This window comes from Camelus bactrianus, chromosome 25 (assembly GCF_048773025.1).
Source record: "Camelus bactrianus isolate YW-2024 breed Bactrian camel chromosome 25, ASM4877302v1, whole genome shotgun sequence".
NCBI classification, from domain to species: Eukaryota; Metazoa; Chordata; class Mammalia; order Artiodactyla; family Camelidae; genus Camelus; species Camelus bactrianus.
Genome location: NC_133563.1, coordinates 26,170,906 through 26,188,220, shown reverse-complemented (window position 1 = coordinate 26,188,220; position 17,315 = coordinate 26,170,906). Strand labels below are relative to the sequence as shown.

The following is a 17,315-nucleotide window of genomic DNA, read 5'->3' as shown; positions in this document are numbered from 1 at the left end:
TCTGTAACTACTGAAAGTTTATCAGAGACTTTGAGAGAGGGAGCTGAAACATTTTTACTATGTTAACCCTTGAGCCTGACTTTGAAATAGTTGAATGTGTCATTTTTCAGCAGAGGCTGCAAAGCTAGTGTTACAAACCTAACTAACAGAGTCCCATGTTAGCGTATTATTTGCTATTATACAGAAACTTTAAGTTCTTTCTTTATTTTTTAAATTTTCATTTCACCCCAGCTTGAACTTCGGATCCTGGTTTCCCTAGTTACTGTTCAAGTTACAATAAATTACACTTGAAAGTTTTTCTTGTTAAAGCATCTTAATTGGCTCCCTTATGGGAATATATCCTTCATCTCTCTTTTTAAGAAGAAACCTTGCTGCATTCTCTGGGGATGATGATTAGGAACTAGGAAGAGTTCTGTTTAGAGGGGAAGGAGAGACTATTAGCAAGTCAGAGAAGGGAACCTGGCGGATGCGGGTTGAATCGTCCTAATATAAAATTCGGTGGCAAGCCATGGACTGTTTTAACACATGAAAGAAAGGGAAGACTGCTGCTCGAATACCAGTTTGACTCTATTATTTTCCTTTTTGTGTCAATTGTGTATCCTGCACTTTCTCACCGTGTGCCCCCCCTGCCAGTGGACGCCCTCGGTAAGTCTGTCATCCTGAATCTCTGGTGGCTGGTCACGGTGTGGTCCTTGCTGTGGGCTTTCCGTGGTTGTCCAGATCTATGCTGGTTGCCCCAGTTTTCCTACCCGTTCAGAACAATCAACTGTGCCTACCTAATCTTCCATAACTTTAAGAAAATCGTGTGTGCGTGTGTTTCAATCAATCATTTTCTTTCTTTGAAGTTTGGCCCTTGCACAGGTTAGCTCAACATTCTGCAAGCCTTTGCATCCTCATAATTCGGTATTAGACTTGTGGAAAAAGAAATACAGAGTGACTTAAAACCTCCTTTCCACAGGAAATAAATATATTTATATGTACATATATATCTAAGGAGATATGTGTGTATTTGTATCACAAACAAAACATATAGAGCAACACTAATTAAGTCCTCAAAATAATTCCCAAATCAGATTGGGTTGTATTCAGCTTGCCAAATATCTTTAACTTTGTCCCCTCCCAAGACCATAGAGTTTTTTCAAAACCAATCATTTGTTTTTGAAAAAATCAAAAGTATTTCTTATTGCAGCGGAGTTTGTGAAGTGTTTCATTTCAAAGGTATCAGATCTTCGAATTCAATAATCAGAATGATTCTTCTTGACTGAATGTTGACCCTGATTCTGTGGGTAATAACGCTACTAAAACTTCAAGTCGCTTTTAGAGTCTCGTGGCTGTCCCTCTGTCTCCGAAAGGTCCGTCTGTGAGCTGTCTGTGTGGGTTATCTTGCTTGAGTGTGCTTGAGTGTCCTCTGAGCCCTTTCACTGAACAGCCCCAAAGAGGTTTTTGCTTTGGATTCTGTCATCTACAGTGAACCCAAACCACACAGGTCTCCTCTGAGCTGTGGGGCCAGGATGACCTGCTGTGGCGGGGAAAACAGCTCTGCCTCCTTCCCGTCATGGTGACATTGGGGTAGTGTTCCCCACTGTTTAGAAGCGATAATCCTTTCCAGTCCTCAATGTTGTGGTTATGAAACAGCTTGAACAGTTTTTAGTATACCTTTGGAAGGAAGGTAAGACACAGCCACTCTTGCTTATTGTGATAAAATTCGTGTGACATAAAATGCACCATTTAAACCATTTTAAAGTGTACATTTCAGTGGCGTTTAGTGCATTCCCAATGTTGTGCCACCATCACTGCTGTCTAATTTCAGAATGTTCTTATCACCCCAAAAAGATATCCCCTGCCTTTTAAACAGTCATGTCTCATTCTCCCTCCCCCAGCCCCTGACAACCATTCATCTGCTTTCTGTCTCTGTGGATTTGCCTATTCTGGACATTTCTTATAAAGGGAATGTATAATATGTAGCCTTTTGAGGACACCTTTGCTGGAAAGCTTGGTGTGAGTCCATCTGTGAAATCAAGGGGGCATGCTATTTGTTTTAAATGATGGGCAGTTAGGATTAGGATGAGTAAAGAAACCTTTTGGGTTCCTGACTTAAATTCTGCTCATCTGAGTCAGGAAAAATTTCCACATCCCCTCTAGTTCCCTCTCTTGCAAAGGCTGGTTCACAGGACTAAGCCACTAGTGGCATATAATCATAGCAGTGAACTGGGGCATAAAGACATAAGAAAGATGTATGGCTTGAAGCCCTCAGAAATTTTATTTTACAAGTTGTAAATCATTTTTGAACCTGGACACCTGTATTTTAGCAAAGTTTCATGGCAGTTAAAATATCCTGATTTTACAAAAAAAGAAAAGAAATACACACACACACATGCACACTTTCCTTCGGTCTATCAGAAGTATTTACCTTGAATCCCAGGTCCCTGCATAAGCTGTCACTAGGGGCCTCCACAGGGAAGAAATTTATAAGTCAATAAAATGTATTGAGCCAGCGATACGTTGCTCCCTCGAGGAACTGGGACCCTAGTGGAAGGAAACCAATTACAGTCGTCCCTTGCTGTCCGAGGGGGATTGTCTCCAGGGGGATGGATGCTCAAGTCCCATAGTCAGCCCTTCACATCCACTAATTCAACCAAGGATCGTAAACACAGTACATGAGCGACACATAGTTGGTTGAATCCGCAAATATGGAACCTGTGGATTCAGAAGCCAACTCCATATTTATTGAAAAAAACTCATGTCTAAGTAGACCCATGTTCAAACCCACGTTGTTCAAGGGTCAGCTGTAGTTTAATCTGGTGTGCTCAGCACCAGGATGAGTACGAGCAAAATGTGTAGCCATGGGGCAAATGCAAGGGACCCATTTATGCCTGGGGTGGGCAGGGGGTGAGGGAGATGAAGTGGGATCAGCTGGTGAGAATGGGGCGAGGGCTGCTTAAGGTAGAGAGGACAGGGTGCGCCAGGACGTGGCCGTCCCCATTTAGACGGGAGCACGGGGACGCAGTGAAGGGCGACCATGCTGCAGAGGGCAGTGCGTGCGATACCCTGAGTCAGCTTCATGGGGGCAGCCAGTCCCTCCACTGTTGGACCAGGAGCCACAGTGACCCCCGCTGCTCAGCCTCAGCTACCTGCTTCCAGATGGTTCTATCACTCTGCCCCATTTCTGATCAGACTTCAAACTGGACTAAACTCCGCCCATCGCCCTTCCTATGTGCGGAGGAAGCAAGAAGCCTGTGTGACGCTGAATCCTTTCTGCTGGCGCCTCTGGCGGCACCAGGTGAACGCCTGCATTTCCTCGCCCCGTTCTCCTGTGCGCACGAGCTGGTGGAAACCACTCTCAGGTTGCCCCGGACACTGCAGTCAATGGGTGAATGGTGCTCCCTCCCTCAGTGGTAAAAGCTGAGTGTGTCTCGACTCCGTCCAGCTACCCTGTTTCTGAGGAGGAGGAGCACTGGGAGTGGCCCTCTTCCCCAGAGGGAATTCCCACCTACGGATCTCAAGCCCCAGGCATCTGTTAGCGGGTCACCTGGCTGTCTTGCCGGGCACGATGCAGAGGCTTCCTTGCTCTGTTCCTACTGCTGAGTTTGGGAGGCGGAGAAGCAGACCTCTCAGAAGGCAGTGTGGCCAGCTCAAAGAGACTCTCTTGCGGGTTAACCCCATCTGCCATGCACGTGCCTCCAGGAATGATCAGGAACTATCATCCCCCAGGACCTTCTGGGCCACTGGAGTCAGTGTGGAGCTGCAGATGGCCCTCCTCGTATTGCTAGTGATCCGGGTTGCAAGGCCCAGCCCTGAAAGGCGGCAGCCGCACCAGGAAAACTCTGGATATTTTCTCCAACAACCTCCCCCTGATGCGTGTCAGCTCTCTGCAAAGTGACAACCAGAATATCGGTCCTTCCTGAAATCTGATGTCGGGAGTAGAAGGAGCCGGCCCATGGTTCCAGGCTGCTTTCCCCAGGGCCACACTCACCTCCAGTGAGCATCCCCAGAAGAGGAGGGATTGCCACTCCAGTGCAGTTGGGACATGTATACTTTGGACCCAAACCCGTGATTGTTTTCTGTTGGAATTAAAGCTCGAAAAGTTCTTTCTGAAGTTGGGGTGGCTGTACATGTGGACAGGTGACCGTTAGATCTAGGAGGTTGTTCTAGCCTTGCAATCTTTCTGGGTATTTAGCTGCTACTGCACATAACACCACGGGGAAGATTGTGGAATCACTGCTTTATTCCAGGCTTGGGAAAGGTGTTGTAGGCACACATGCATTGAGTTATGCAGGGAATAACTGAACGGGTACAGTCTTATTTAATGGGAAAACCTATGTGAAATGGACAGGGAGGGACTTCTTAATTGATCAGTGTTAGAGAGCCACAGCCTGACATACGTTCTGGCCCTGGAAATGCCAGGTAGAGCAGTCAGCAGAGTCAGAAGGGGGTGGCCAGCGGATGACGCAGCTGACGACCCTGGCAGCCTGCACCCACTGCTAGCATGCTGATGGGGAGAAACATAACGAAGGGGCATCCCGACTCCTGCCATCTTAGTAGGAGCAGCAGTGGTCAAACTTTACTTTTTAGATCCCGTGTGGCATTCAGGAAGCTGTCCCTGAGTGCAGTCAGTAGAGATGTTGGAACAGAACCCAGGAAGCCCCTGCAAGGGGCTGTTACACTTGAGATGAAAGCCAGGGGATGTGGTCCTCAGAGGCCAGGGGATTCATGAGTCATATTTCACAACTGAGAATTCTAGGTGAAAACAGAGCAAACAGCTTCACTGGAGGCCTGGAGCTGCGGGCTCCCTTCCTTCACAGAGCTGGTCTCTGGAAAAGCGTCACCCCACACAGCTCATCAGGTGCCTGGCTTGTGACTCTGGCTGCACACGGCTGATGCGGGAGCTGAGACAAATGCCCTGAGATGTCTCTGCGCACGATGAGCCTGTTGTCAAGGTGTCACCTGGCTCCACCATGGCTGTATTTAGAAGTGGCAGGAAGATGTATTTACAGTGAACGGACGGGGGTGGGGGCACAAGAGGAACCCAGTGATTTTCTCAGCGTTAATTTTGACCAAAGACGAAAAGGACAACGTGCTGAAATACCAGTTCCTTGCACTTCCCTTGAGAATGCTAAACGGGCAGTACGGTGTGGGGCTGGGTGGCTGGGCAGGGCGGTATTCTGGCCTCTCTTGAGTTGCAAGCTATTCACAGTTTTCACAGGACTAACTGGCTCACATCTGGTGCCTCTCTCATCCATAAATTCCTCTTGACTACTGCGGAGGAGCCCTGTGAAGCAGGCACGTCTTCACTTCTTCAGGAAGTAGGTATAAAATTCCTCCTCTGGGCTGGATCCCCTTGGCAGCCATGGAAGCGAAAGTCCTCCAGTCCTCCAGGAGGGTGAAGACATTTCTGTTCTAACATCAGTTCCCTGACACTAGTCTGGTGTCCTATAGTTCACACCCATTTGGATGCTAACAACCCGGAGTTAGTGTAGACCCCACAGGCTAAGGACTCAGACCAAAGACCTCCTCCACTAGAGTCACACCAGCCACAAGTGGGGTCCCCAGGCCACCCACCCTTCTGCCTGGCCAAGCTCAAGTTTGTTATAAAGGACAAATGAACATCCTGTGCAGAGTTACATGGGATGGGGGTGGGGACCGAGCTTCCGTGCTCTTGCTGGGCACATGGATAGATTCACCAACCAGGAAGCTCCCTGAGGCTCGCTGCTCCAGAGTTTTTATTGAGTTTGATCATTAGGTAGGCATAACTGTCCCCTGCCGAGGCTCCCAGAGTTAGACAACTTCAGAGATGCTGTGTAACTGCCGAGGGCGCCTGACCCTCCCCAAGTGCTCGCCACATGCTGGGCATCGTGCTGAGTGGCTTCCTGTGAACGATTCATTTGGTTTCACAGCGACCGTGTGAGCTCAGTCCTGTTTTTTATGTTTGATAGTTGAATAGAAGCTGAGGCACAGCCTGTTGAAAGAATAACAGAAATTTGATTTCATTTGGAAATGTTTAAGTCCGGAAGCTTCCAGTCTTATCTGATCAGATCTCTTTTAATTTCAGGTGGTTTTTGCTTTGGGGAATCAATCAAAAAGTGCTGCAGGATATTAAGAGTAGGAGGAGATTAATGTAGGGATAATGAGGAGAGCTGCCTTTAGGTGGAAAAGGGGGGAATTTTTCATTCCTAATTCTAATCTCCAGCAGCACCTTGCATGTCCGTTTCTGTAATTGTATCCCATATTTCAGTATTTATATCTCATATTTCATTGATCTGGGTGCCATCAATTATAAAATGCATTGTTAGTTTCTGGACTGTGAAAAAAGAAAAAAAATGCTGGTTAAACTATGGCACCCCACTGATTGTAAGACACATCTTAATTTGTAAGGTGTAAAAATGTGAAAAAGCGGGCGTCATCAAATGAAATACAGTATTTGCGTGTGTGTCAGACGGAAGTCATTTTGTGGGGTTCAAATGGCTTCTCCATATGTCTGTCTGGGGGAAAAGAGATGACTTTGGATGTTTTCCTGACAGTGGGCTTGGCCCAGGGTGTCCTGGGTTGGTTCTTTCCTGTTGGAAAGCCCTTTGCCTTAGAGTGGCATCTGGCTTGGTTCAGCCATGAGGCTCAGGTGTGGACTGCAGTGTGCGTAGGAAGAGGCTGGAAGGTTCAGATAATTCTAATCACATTTGACTGGCTTTTTGATTGGACTGTTCCTACAAAGTTTAGCCTTGTTCCCAGGGTTTATGTTTGCTGTGAGCTCAAAGCTACAAAGAATGTGGGCTTCTGAATGAGAGAGACAGAAGGTTGGACCATTCCTTTATCAGGGACCCGGGACCTCCTTCAGTCTCAGTTTCCCCTTCAGTCAAAGAGGGTATTCATTCCTGCCTTGAATGTTTATGTGACGATTAAGGAAAGAAAATTAAAATGTAAATTTTGGGGAAATATGGGATCTTTGTTTCATTCCAGAAAGTGTTGTGAATGCTCCCTACTTACTTAAAAAAAAAATCAAATTCTTTCTCCTTTAGGGATGCTGCTTTGTCCCTTGACATGGTGCCCATTAATTGTGCTTTGCCCCAGGAGCATTTTTTGTAAAGAGGAAAACCATCTAGTTTCCCCTGTTGGGGGAGTAAGGGGCTGCTGGCTGTTGTTCAGCAGAGTTCTCCAGCATGAATACAACCAAGACCTGGAAACCAGCAGGGGAAAAAGAAAACAGTCTCAAGACTGAGATGACTTAGATTTTACAGGAAAGGTCCCAAGCAATGCTTTGCTCAGAAATTTTGTCTGGAAGGCCCGTTTAAGGCAGCCCCCTCCCTTCTTTTGGCTGATGGGCAGTTCTGGAATTTGCTCATTTTTCCAGTGTTAGGCCATTTAAGGGCAAGATGGTTGAGCCAGTGAGCTAAGTCAGTTCAAGTTGTTGTATCAGTGCCTTATTCGTTTGCAAATATTTGAGTAGCTGCCTTCCAGGCAGGTATGCTGAGGGAGAAGATACAATACTGAGCAAAAATATCTGTGGTTTCTGTCCTCGTGGGGCTTCCTGATCAGTAGGAGAGACTGCTGTCAGTCAAAGAACTGGAGAAATAAAGATGAAATTAGAACTGAGAGGGAGTGTCATGAAGTGATATGTGTGAGGAACTTCTGAGAGTCAAGTAAGAGAATCCTAGTCTGATGAGAGAGCTCAGGAGGGCATTTGTGAAGGACCTGCAGGATGAACAGGTGCTTGAAAGGCGGGGAGGTGGGAAAGTGGATATGTAGGTGGAGTGGAGCTGGACCCTGGAGAAGGACCTGGGGAATGGAGGGAGGAAGGAGGGAAGGAGGACAGAGAGTGGTCCCAGAAGCCGGGGCTGCTAGTGGACAGGCTGACCCACATGTGCCGTGCAGGACAGGCCATGTTAAGGACATAGGGCTTTTCTTGAAAGCAGTCGGAGCTGTTGAAAAGTGGTAAGATTTGCATTTTGAAAGTAATTCGGGACTGCTCTGGGCGAGCTGGTCCAAATGCAGTCGGAGTGATTTACCTGGGGCTGATGGAGCTGTCTGGGTGAGAGATCAGGATGGCATGGTGTGGGTGGCAGTAGCAGAGGTGAAACAGGAGTCAGTCAAGTCCATGTGGGAGCTGGAATGGCTGGGACCTGTGCTGGAGTCTTCAGCAGTGGCTCCCCTAACATTGATGATGGGACGGAAATGAACAGGCTTTTGTCTATTTAATCAGTGCCAACACAACTCTGACTTTGTGGGCCTAGAACGATGACTATATCTTAAAACCAGTACATCCAACTGAGACGTGGAATAATTTCTTCTACAGTTTTTTTTTTTTGTAAATATAATTATATGTTGTGTTAGTGAATTTAAGGAATAAACATTGTGTTTTTAGGTATGATATATCCCAAATGGAAATGTACACACTATGACTATAATTGTAGCAGTCTTTACAGATTATACTTATTTTAGAACACTACAATTTGAAAGTCCTTTAATTAGAACATAATACATATTTAAAATAACTTGACTAATCATAGAATAATTTAAATTTATGCTTACCAGAGTAGGTAACACTTAGTTCTAGTCACTTTCCTATGTCAGTATATTTTTAAAAATCAATGTTATTAATTACAGGTAGACATGTGCCTTACAACTTGGGAAAGGAAGTAAAGATACCCCGTTTTCCCAAATTCTTATAATTATAGGCTGGTATTAAGAGAAATTGCTGCTATAATCAAACCTTCCTCCCCTGAAGTTAAGAACATTCCAACTTGGTCTGCAGCCTTCAGTGTTTCCTTAGCTGGAGCATCCTAGGAGACACTGAGAGGCCTACAAGAAGGCCTCTGGACCAGCTGGGATCATGTGGCCTCACTGCACAGGGCCTGGAGTTGGCCAGGCCATTTTGCAGGTTGCAGGGAAACAGGGAGTTCCATTACCAGAGGGCCGGTGTCATGTGCACATTCAGTGTATGTGGATTTAGCTGCACAAGCCAGCATTTTAAAATAGAGAGACTCCCAATCTCATGGGGCTGATGGTGCCCCCGCTCACCCTGTCTCCACAAGGCCGTGTCCATGGGTGGTAGGTTTCCCCAAGAGGAGTCTCCCCTCCCCACCAGCAAGTCCCCTAGGGAGAATGAGAGGATGCTTTGACAAGTCTCCTGTTCACTAAAGTCTCAGGAAACCTGTGGCTCAGGGGCCAGGTTCATGGGTGAGGGTGGCCCCACTGCCATCCTGGTGGAAGAAAGGGCAGCAATAATTGGGGAAACTAGAGGAGCTGGTAGGATCACCCCCAGGGCTTGCAGGGGGTCGATGGTGACTAAGGGGAAGAATGGCTGAGTGGGTCACCTTGAAAATGCACTGAAACTTCTCACAGCAAATTCTCATATCATCTTATTGTTGGATAAAATACCCCCCAACATGGAGCCAAATACCACCCGTCCCTGCACCCATCAGAACAGTGTGCTCACCTGACTGGTGCCGACTCCGCGTGAAGAGGAGTTCTGCACTTGAATGCCATCCAAGGCGTTTTCCAGGGTGACCTTTGCCCATGATTTTCTGCTGTTGTGCTCATTTGGAACTTAATCCTGCCAAAAATCCTATGACCTTTTCTAGTTGGACGTTCTTGAAGCCTGACTGTCTCTTGCTCCAGCTGAAGTTTCTCATCTGCTTGTGAGAGAAAATATGGGATATCTTCCTGTATTCAAGGCAATGTTCCCTGACCCTTTACTTCTTCCAACCAAATGACACATTGCATTTAATGTTCTCTACCTCATTCTTTAGAGGGGTAAGGCCCCCTCCCAGGAGGCAAGCGGAATCCGTTCACCCAGCTTGAGGCACTGGGGCCCGAGGAGGAGTCCCGCGTCAGAGGGATCCAGGGGGTGTGGGCTCTGTCCTGACCCCGCTTTCCCTAAACGGCCCTGGACAACTCCCTTGCCTTCTCTAGGCCTCCACCTGTGCTGAACCAGGAGCGGGTTGGCTTGGATAACCCCTAGCGCCCCCTGCATCTCTAACATTGTGTTTAAAATGATTAAACATTTATTGAGTGCTTGTTGTATACACAGATGGCATTATACTAGGGTGTGGGCTGGGCGAGTCCATGCCTCTGTCCTGAAAGGAGTAGAAATTCTTCCTCTGGTTCAGGTGGTAGGTGAGCATGGGGGAGGGGCAAGCATGGAGGCTCATGAGCCGTTCTCCCCGGCAGTCACCTGCTTGTCCCCACCTGCAGATCAGATTTACAGCGTCATACTCTCTGACACAGTGCCTGTTTGCCCAGGTTTATCTTCTGACGCTGCCAACTTACTCTATAAAAGGCCAGATTGTAAATATTCTCTAGAGATGGGTGCCTTTGCACAACTGGGGTCCGTGGAGGGGGCCAGGTGGCTCCCGAGCATGGGCCTGGCTCGGTGCCCACACCCTCTTCAGTCCTCCTCCAGCAGAGACCTGATTGCAGGTCTTTTTGTAGCTGTGCTTGGTGTACAGGAAGGGCACACAGGACTCTCCACTGGGGAATTAAACTAACTGTCAGGGAGTCCCAGGGGTCCCCCAGAGCCAGGAAAGCTGATGCTCGCCACCTTTGTATTCCGGGACAGAAACTCCTGTTCAGACAGAGGCTCTTTCATTGAGGATGACCCAACAAAGGCAGCTTGTGCCCATTTTTGGAAGCAGCCACAGGCCCTCATTTTGTTCATCCCGTAGCTCCTTCAGAATGTTCCAGAAGGCAAGTCATGAGGAGTCACCCCCCAGGAAATTTTCCTTGTCACGAGTAAGCCAGGATAAATGGTCCCCTTGGGCATTGGACATTGAAAATGGCTGGTCCTAGAAAAGCAGCTTCTTGAAATCCTTCCTGGGTGTAAATAAATACTTTTTTAAAGTCCTAGAAAACTGTGGTTTTCACTCCAGCAAGGACCCGGAGGAGGAGGGCAGTGGCCCCAGGAGCTGGTGTTTCAGCAAGCCGCACTTGGGGCTTTGTTTGGTTTGCAGGGCGAGGTGACATCCAGCCCCAGTTGGACAGCGCGCTCCAAGACGTCAATGACAAGTACCTCTTACTGGAAGAAACGGAGAAGCAGGCGGTCCGGAAGGCTCTGATTGAAGAACGCGGCCGGTTCTGCACCTTCATCTCTATGCTGCGGCCCGTGATTGTGAGTTGGTGGAAAGTTCCAGAAGGCTTAAACTGCCAGTTTGGAGAAGACCCTCCTTCTTTATTTATCCACCGCTCACGGAAGCACTGAGAAGCTGCGGGGGGTGTCAGGAATTGTAGTGGTGGAGTCATTTCTATGGACCAAGACTTGTCTGCAAGTTGCTGGTGGCCACATGGCCCATTGTGTTCTTAGCACCCATGGGTCCATTTACTTTTTCTTCCCAAGAAACACCCTGCAGAGTGTGGTCCCAGGCCAGCAGCATCACCTGGGAACTCTACTAAATGCATAATTCTAGGGGTGGCGACCCAGGCATCTGGGTTTTAAACAAGTCTTCCAGCTGATTCTGAAGGCTGAAGGCCAAAGAGTGACTGTGAAATTAATAGGAGAAAAGCCTCAATGTATCAACACAGGCTTATCATTTTAAGTCAGTCGTCTGCATGCCTCGAGAACTTTTGTAGTAGGTTTTTCTTGAAGCCTAAAGAATTGTACCAGCTCCCTTCCCTCCGCCCCAGCAGGCCTGCCAGCCCCCCAGACACTTTGACGGAGCCCCACGTGTTTGCTGTGGCTCATTCACCCGTGTCTGGGGTGCACCAGTCTCTTCACAATTGTGGCTGATTTTTTTTTTCCTCTCCATCCCCCCAAAGAAAGGGCTGGCAGTGGCTTCAAGCCCAGATGTACCGATCCCTGGGTGCCTTTTCTGGAAAGTTGAAAGAGTTAGGTAGTGTCCCTCACAAAAAGAGTTTGGGTCAAAATGATAAAGTGAATCACTCATGATGACATGTTGTGAATTACTTTCAGGAAGAAGAAATTTCAATGCTGGGGGAAATCACTCATCTCCAGACCATATCAGAGGATCTGAAAAGCCTGACCATGGACCCTCACAAACTGCCCTCCTCAAGTGAACAGGTAGGAGTTGTGAGTTCAGCACCCGGGAGAGCAAACCAAAGAGAGAAAGGTTCAAGGTCCTGAGGGTTCCTTGTGGCAGCGTCTCATGTAAAATGATATCTGTGTTTCACACTGCGACACAAAGTCAGCATCTTCACAGGTCATTATAAAGCACCTACTGTGTGCTAGGCACTGCTCTAAGCTCTACATAGACTCGCTCCACTAATCTTCGCTGTTGTCCCCATTTTACAGAGGAGGACCTTGAGGCACTGAGAGATAATGTCACTTAACTAGGTCTACCTAGCTAGTTACTGGTAGAACTGAGATTTAAACCAAGCTGTCAATTTCCAGAGGCCATGCTCTTAACCACTTGATCCGCCTCCCCTCCAGAAATAAACTCTCAGTGCATCATGACAGTGGGGTGTCTTGGTCATCGTTAACCATCCTCACTGAATTTCTCCCATTCTCAGTAAGTAATGCATGAGGATTTCTCTTATCTGATGAAACAGGTGACTTTTTAAAGGTTGATTCATTTGGTTCACGTGACATTAACTCTATATCCAGTGGGAAGAGACATATCTGGGGCAACAGCTGATAAATCACGTGCTGGCTTTGGCCCTTTGTATAAACTTCTTATCTCCTCAGGAGCCAACTCAGAAGACAAATTTGAAAGCCTGTATTTTCCATCCTGTGGAACTTTTTTTTAACCTTTTTTTATTGAGTTATAGTCATTTTACAATGTTGTGTCAAATTCCAGTGTAGAGCACAATTTTTCAGTTATACATGACCATACATACATTCATTGTCATTTTTTTTCTCTGTGAGCTACCATAAGATCTTGTATATATTTCCCTGTGCTATACAGTATAATCTAGTTTATCTATTCTACAATTTTGAAATCCCAGTCTATCCCTTCCTACTCCCTGCCCCCTTGGCAACCACAAGTTTGTATTCTATGTCTATGAGTCTATTTCTGTTTTGTATTTATGCTTTGTTTGTTTATTTGTTTTTTTAGATTCCACATATGAGCAATCTCATATGGTATTTTTCTTTCTCTTTCTGGCTTACTTCACTTAGAATGACATTCTCCAGGAGCATCCATGTTGCTGCAAATGGTGTTGTGTTGTCGGTTTTTACGGCTGAGTAGTATTCCATTGTATAAATATACCACATCTTCTACATCTTCTTTATCCAGTCATCTGTTGATGGACATTTAGGCTGTTTCCATGTCTTGGCTATTGTAAATAGTGCTGCTATGAAAATTGGGGTGCAGGTGTCATTTTAAAGTAGGGTTCCTTCTGTATATATGCCCAGGAGCAGGATTCCTGGGTCATACAGTAAGTCTATTACTAGTCTTTTGAGGAATCTCCATCCTGTTTTCCACAGTGGCTGCACCAAACTGCATTCCCACCAGCAGTGTAGGAGGGTTCCCTTTTCTCCACAGCCTCTCCAGCATTTGTCATTTGTGGACTTTTGAATGATGGCCATTCTGACTGGTGTGAGGTGATACCTCATCGTAGTTTTGATTTGCATTTCTCTGATAATTAGTGATATTGAGCATTTTTTTCATGTGCCTATTAACCATTTGTATTTCTTCCTTGGAGAATTGCTTGTTTAGTCTTCTGCCCATTTTTGGATTGGGTTGTTTGTTTTTTTCTTATTAAGTCGTAGGAGCTGCTTATATATTCTGGAGATCAAGCCTTTGTCGGTTTCATTTGCAAAAATTTTCTCCCATTCCGTAGGTTGTTGTTTTGTTTTACTTATGGTTTCCTTTGCTGTGCAGAAGCTTGTAAGTTTAATTAGGTCCCATTTGTTTATTTTTGCTTTTATTTCTATTGCTTGGATAGACTGCCCTAGGAGAGCATTTTTGAGATGTGTCAGATAATGTTTTGCCTGTATTTTCTTCTAGGAGGTTTATTGTATCTTGTCTTATGTTTAAGTCTTTGATCCATTTTGAGTTTATTTTTGTGTATGGTGTAAGGGAGTGTTCTAGCTTCACTGATTTACATGCTGCTGTCCAGTTTTCCCAACACCATTTGCTGAAGAGACCGTCTTTATTCCATTGTACGTTCTTGCCTCCTTTGTCGAAGATTAGTTGACCAAAAGTTTATGGGTTCATTTCTGGGCTCTATTCTGTTCCATTGGTCCATAAGTCTGTTTTTGTACCAATACCATGCTGTCTTGATTACTGTAGCTCTATAGTATCATCTGAAGTCTGGGAGAGTTATTCCTCCAGCCTCTTTCTTTTTCTTCAGTAATGCTTTGCCAATTCTAGGTCTTTTGTGGTTTCATATAAATTTTATTATGATTTGTTCTAGTTCTGTGAAATATGTCCTGAGTAATTTGTTAGGGATTGCATTAAATCTGTAGATTGCCTTGGGCAGTGTGACCATTTTAACAACATTGATTCTTCCAATCCAGGAGCATGGGATATCTTTCCATCTTTTTAAGCCTTCTTAAATTGCCTTAATCAGTGTTTAATAGTTTTCCGTATATACTGTGGAACTGCTTTTATTAGACTAGGGCACGCAGGCATTCACGTGGGAAGGAGACATTTATTAAGCACCTGCTGTATGAATGAGAGACAGCCCATACACTCAGAGAACTCTTTGTCAAGTAAGGGAGACAAATGCAGAAGGAAGGGTGAAAGAATGAGTTTGCCCCTGATTCTCAGGTTTTAATGGTCAAATAGGGCACAAGTTACCATTGAATATCACGTGGCCAAGATGCAGGGTCAGCACATCCTGAGAGCGTTATTGTCTGTGTGATGCAAAAGACAGATCCTATAAACTCAAACCTTGGGTGTAAATGGCTCTTGTAAATTGTCCATGGGTAACTGTTAACCTTCCTCTTTTTTTTTGACTGATATTTTGTGGTTCCCCCTTCTCCCTCCCCTATTACTTATACCTTTTTTTTGTCTCAGAAAAAGGATTATGACATTGATGGATTGGTAGTATGATTCATTAATTTAAAAAAAAAATCTACTTGGAGGGGAGGGAATAGCTCAGTGGTCGAGCGTACTTAGCATGCACGAGGTCCTTTTTTGAATCCCCAGTACCTCCATTAAAAAAAAAATAAGTGAATAAACCTAATCCCCCCCACGAAAGAGTAAAAAAAAATTTTTTTTAAGATAAGGATAAAAACAGAAAAAAAATTTAAGAAGAAACTCTTAATATTTGTTTCTTTGATGCCTACTCCTCAGTGATGGTGGAATTTTGATGTTAGGATATGTGTTAAGATTTGACAGATAACGTCTCGCGTCTCAGCACCTCACTCACCCACCTGGCTCTGTCCCCTCAGGTGATTTTGGACTTGAAAGGTTCCGATTACAGTTGGTCGTACCAGACACCACCCTCTTCCCCGAGCACCACCATGTCCCGAAAATCAAGTGTCTGCAGGTAAGTAAAGCTGCACCGCGCGGCTGCTTGTGGGACAAGATGCTTTTCTTTCTTCTGATGTGAGCAGTGGAGCCAGTGCTGAGCTCCGAACAGGAAACGGCGTCATGATCAGGTGAAAGGGTCCTGTCTTGGTCTTGGTCTCCCTCTTTGGTCTCTGGAATCGTTTTGGGTCAGAAGGAAAATTCCATCAGGCCTTAGACTACGGACACGGATTTCTCTCTCAGCTGTGTGTTGTATGGACTTTCCCATTTTATGAATTTGCATTGGATTTTCCTGTTAAGCAGAGTGAAAACCACAGGGGCTAAAATGGGGCAAACAGAGGTGCGTTTTTGTGCAGATTCATCACACCGTTGCCAGAACAAGTGACGGGAGGAACAGTGGCTCCTGTCCTCCTGTCCCCCCAAATTGTTGTCTTGGTTTCATAAAATGCGTAGAATTCTTCAACTGCTCCCACCACTGCCACCACCACCATCTCTGCTCTGTTAAGTCCTAGTGTTACCTACAGCCTCACAGTGAGAATTCACTGGAGTACTTCTGCCATCAGCAAGACAATTTTCTGTTACAAGATCATTCTTGGCTTGCTGGCTGCAAAGTTTATTCTTCTCTTCTCAAAAGGTGGAAACATCCTTCTGTGCCACGTCTTTCTTGGTACACTCCACCCACTCATCTTTTTCTTTGCCTTTTCAAAGCCAAATGAATTCCCGCTTCCTGTGAATTAGCATTGAGAGTGGAGAGCAGGGTGGATCTGCCGGATCTGCGTACGATAATGTCTCTGTACACCCATGTGTGTGTTTTGTTTCATATTTGAGCTTGTACAGTGTACATGGAGCAGGAAATTCAGACTTACGAGGCTACATCCTGATGTTCTGAAACCTGAAAATGTTGGTTGGTTTCTTGTCATCTTTTGTGGGCTCTGTGTGTATGACACATCTACTGCGGGTTTTGTTTTGTTTTTAATTGAGGGTTTTTTTTTTAACCAAGAAAACTTTATCTCATTAGTGTAAGACAAAGATGCTTGTCTATCTTTCCTTTCTTAGAATTTTAGTTTCAATAGAAGATCATGTTGCACAAACAACGTCAGCCTTGAGCTTGCTGCAGCCGAGTTGCAGTGAGCTTTGCTGTCAGTCTCCAAATGCCCTCTTCTGGCCGACTTGGGGGAAAAACAAAAATTATGATAATCATCCCCAGCAGGAATGATTTCCTCCAGTACACTCCCTTGTATCTGTCGGAACATTCGCACCAAGTAATTCTAGTGCAGAGCAGACACGCAGCCCTCGACTACCTTATTACCTGTCAGAGTCTGCAAAATTTGGCAAGACTCTTTTACAGGGATAAGAGGAGAAACCACAAACTTTCTAATCCCAGGCTGGGTTGTTTATTTCACGCCTTCTGATGCTTCTGTAGCTGCACTTTGTAGGTCCGCTCTGCCTGTTTGGACCATGCAACTCTGTTCAGTTTTCTGGGTTTCGAAATCTGAGTGATTAGACGGGATGGAGGACATACTTCTTACGGCTGGAAACGGAACACAGACAGAATACTGGTGGGCGTGTGTCATTTTCTGACATCCTGTTTACTGTTCCATCTCGGAAGCAAACAGCTTAGATGGATGTTCTTTAGTCACTGAAAGCTGCCCGCCTCTTGCCAGGTGTCCTCTTATGTCAGCCCACAGACATTTTAACAGAGACACCTGTGATCAGAGTCAAGCCATTCATTAAAGCACCAACTTTGTTAATAAAATGTAAAACACATGGACACAAACACAGTCGATTTGCTGATATTCTGTACAGGGGTCTTAAACTAGGCTCACTTTGGATGAAATCACCTTGAGGAGTCTCTTAATGCAAAGTGATGGTTGGCCAGAGTGAACTTGGACTCCTGGACCCAGGTGGTCCACCTAAGGGAGACACTTGTGTGTTCCAACCAGGTCAGGCTGC

The 17,315-nt window shown here is 45.7% G+C and overlaps 1 protein-coding gene across 12 annotated transcripts in view; it reads left to right on the top strand.

Moving 5' to 3' along the window:
• The window catches only part of MTSS1 (MTSS I-BAR domain containing 1), a 152,607-nt gene that overhangs the window by 123,904 nt on the left and 11,388 nt on the right, over positions 1-17,315 (top strand). For 6 of the 12 annotated variants that reach the window (XM_074353039.1, XM_074353033.1, XM_074353031.1 and 3 more), the window contains exons 7-10: positions 634-645; positions 10,941-11,098; positions 11,897-12,004; positions 15,284-15,381. In XM_074353039.1, coding sequence (XP_074209140.1) covers positions 634-645; positions 10,941-11,098; positions 11,897-12,004; positions 15,284-15,381 — 376 coding nt within the window. The remainder of the gene's footprint in view (positions 1-633; positions 646-10,940; positions 11,099-11,896; positions 12,005-15,283; positions 15,382-17,315) is intronic. The other 6 variants (XM_074353041.1, XM_074353038.1, XM_074353040.1 and 3 more) reach the window with 1 other exon arrangement.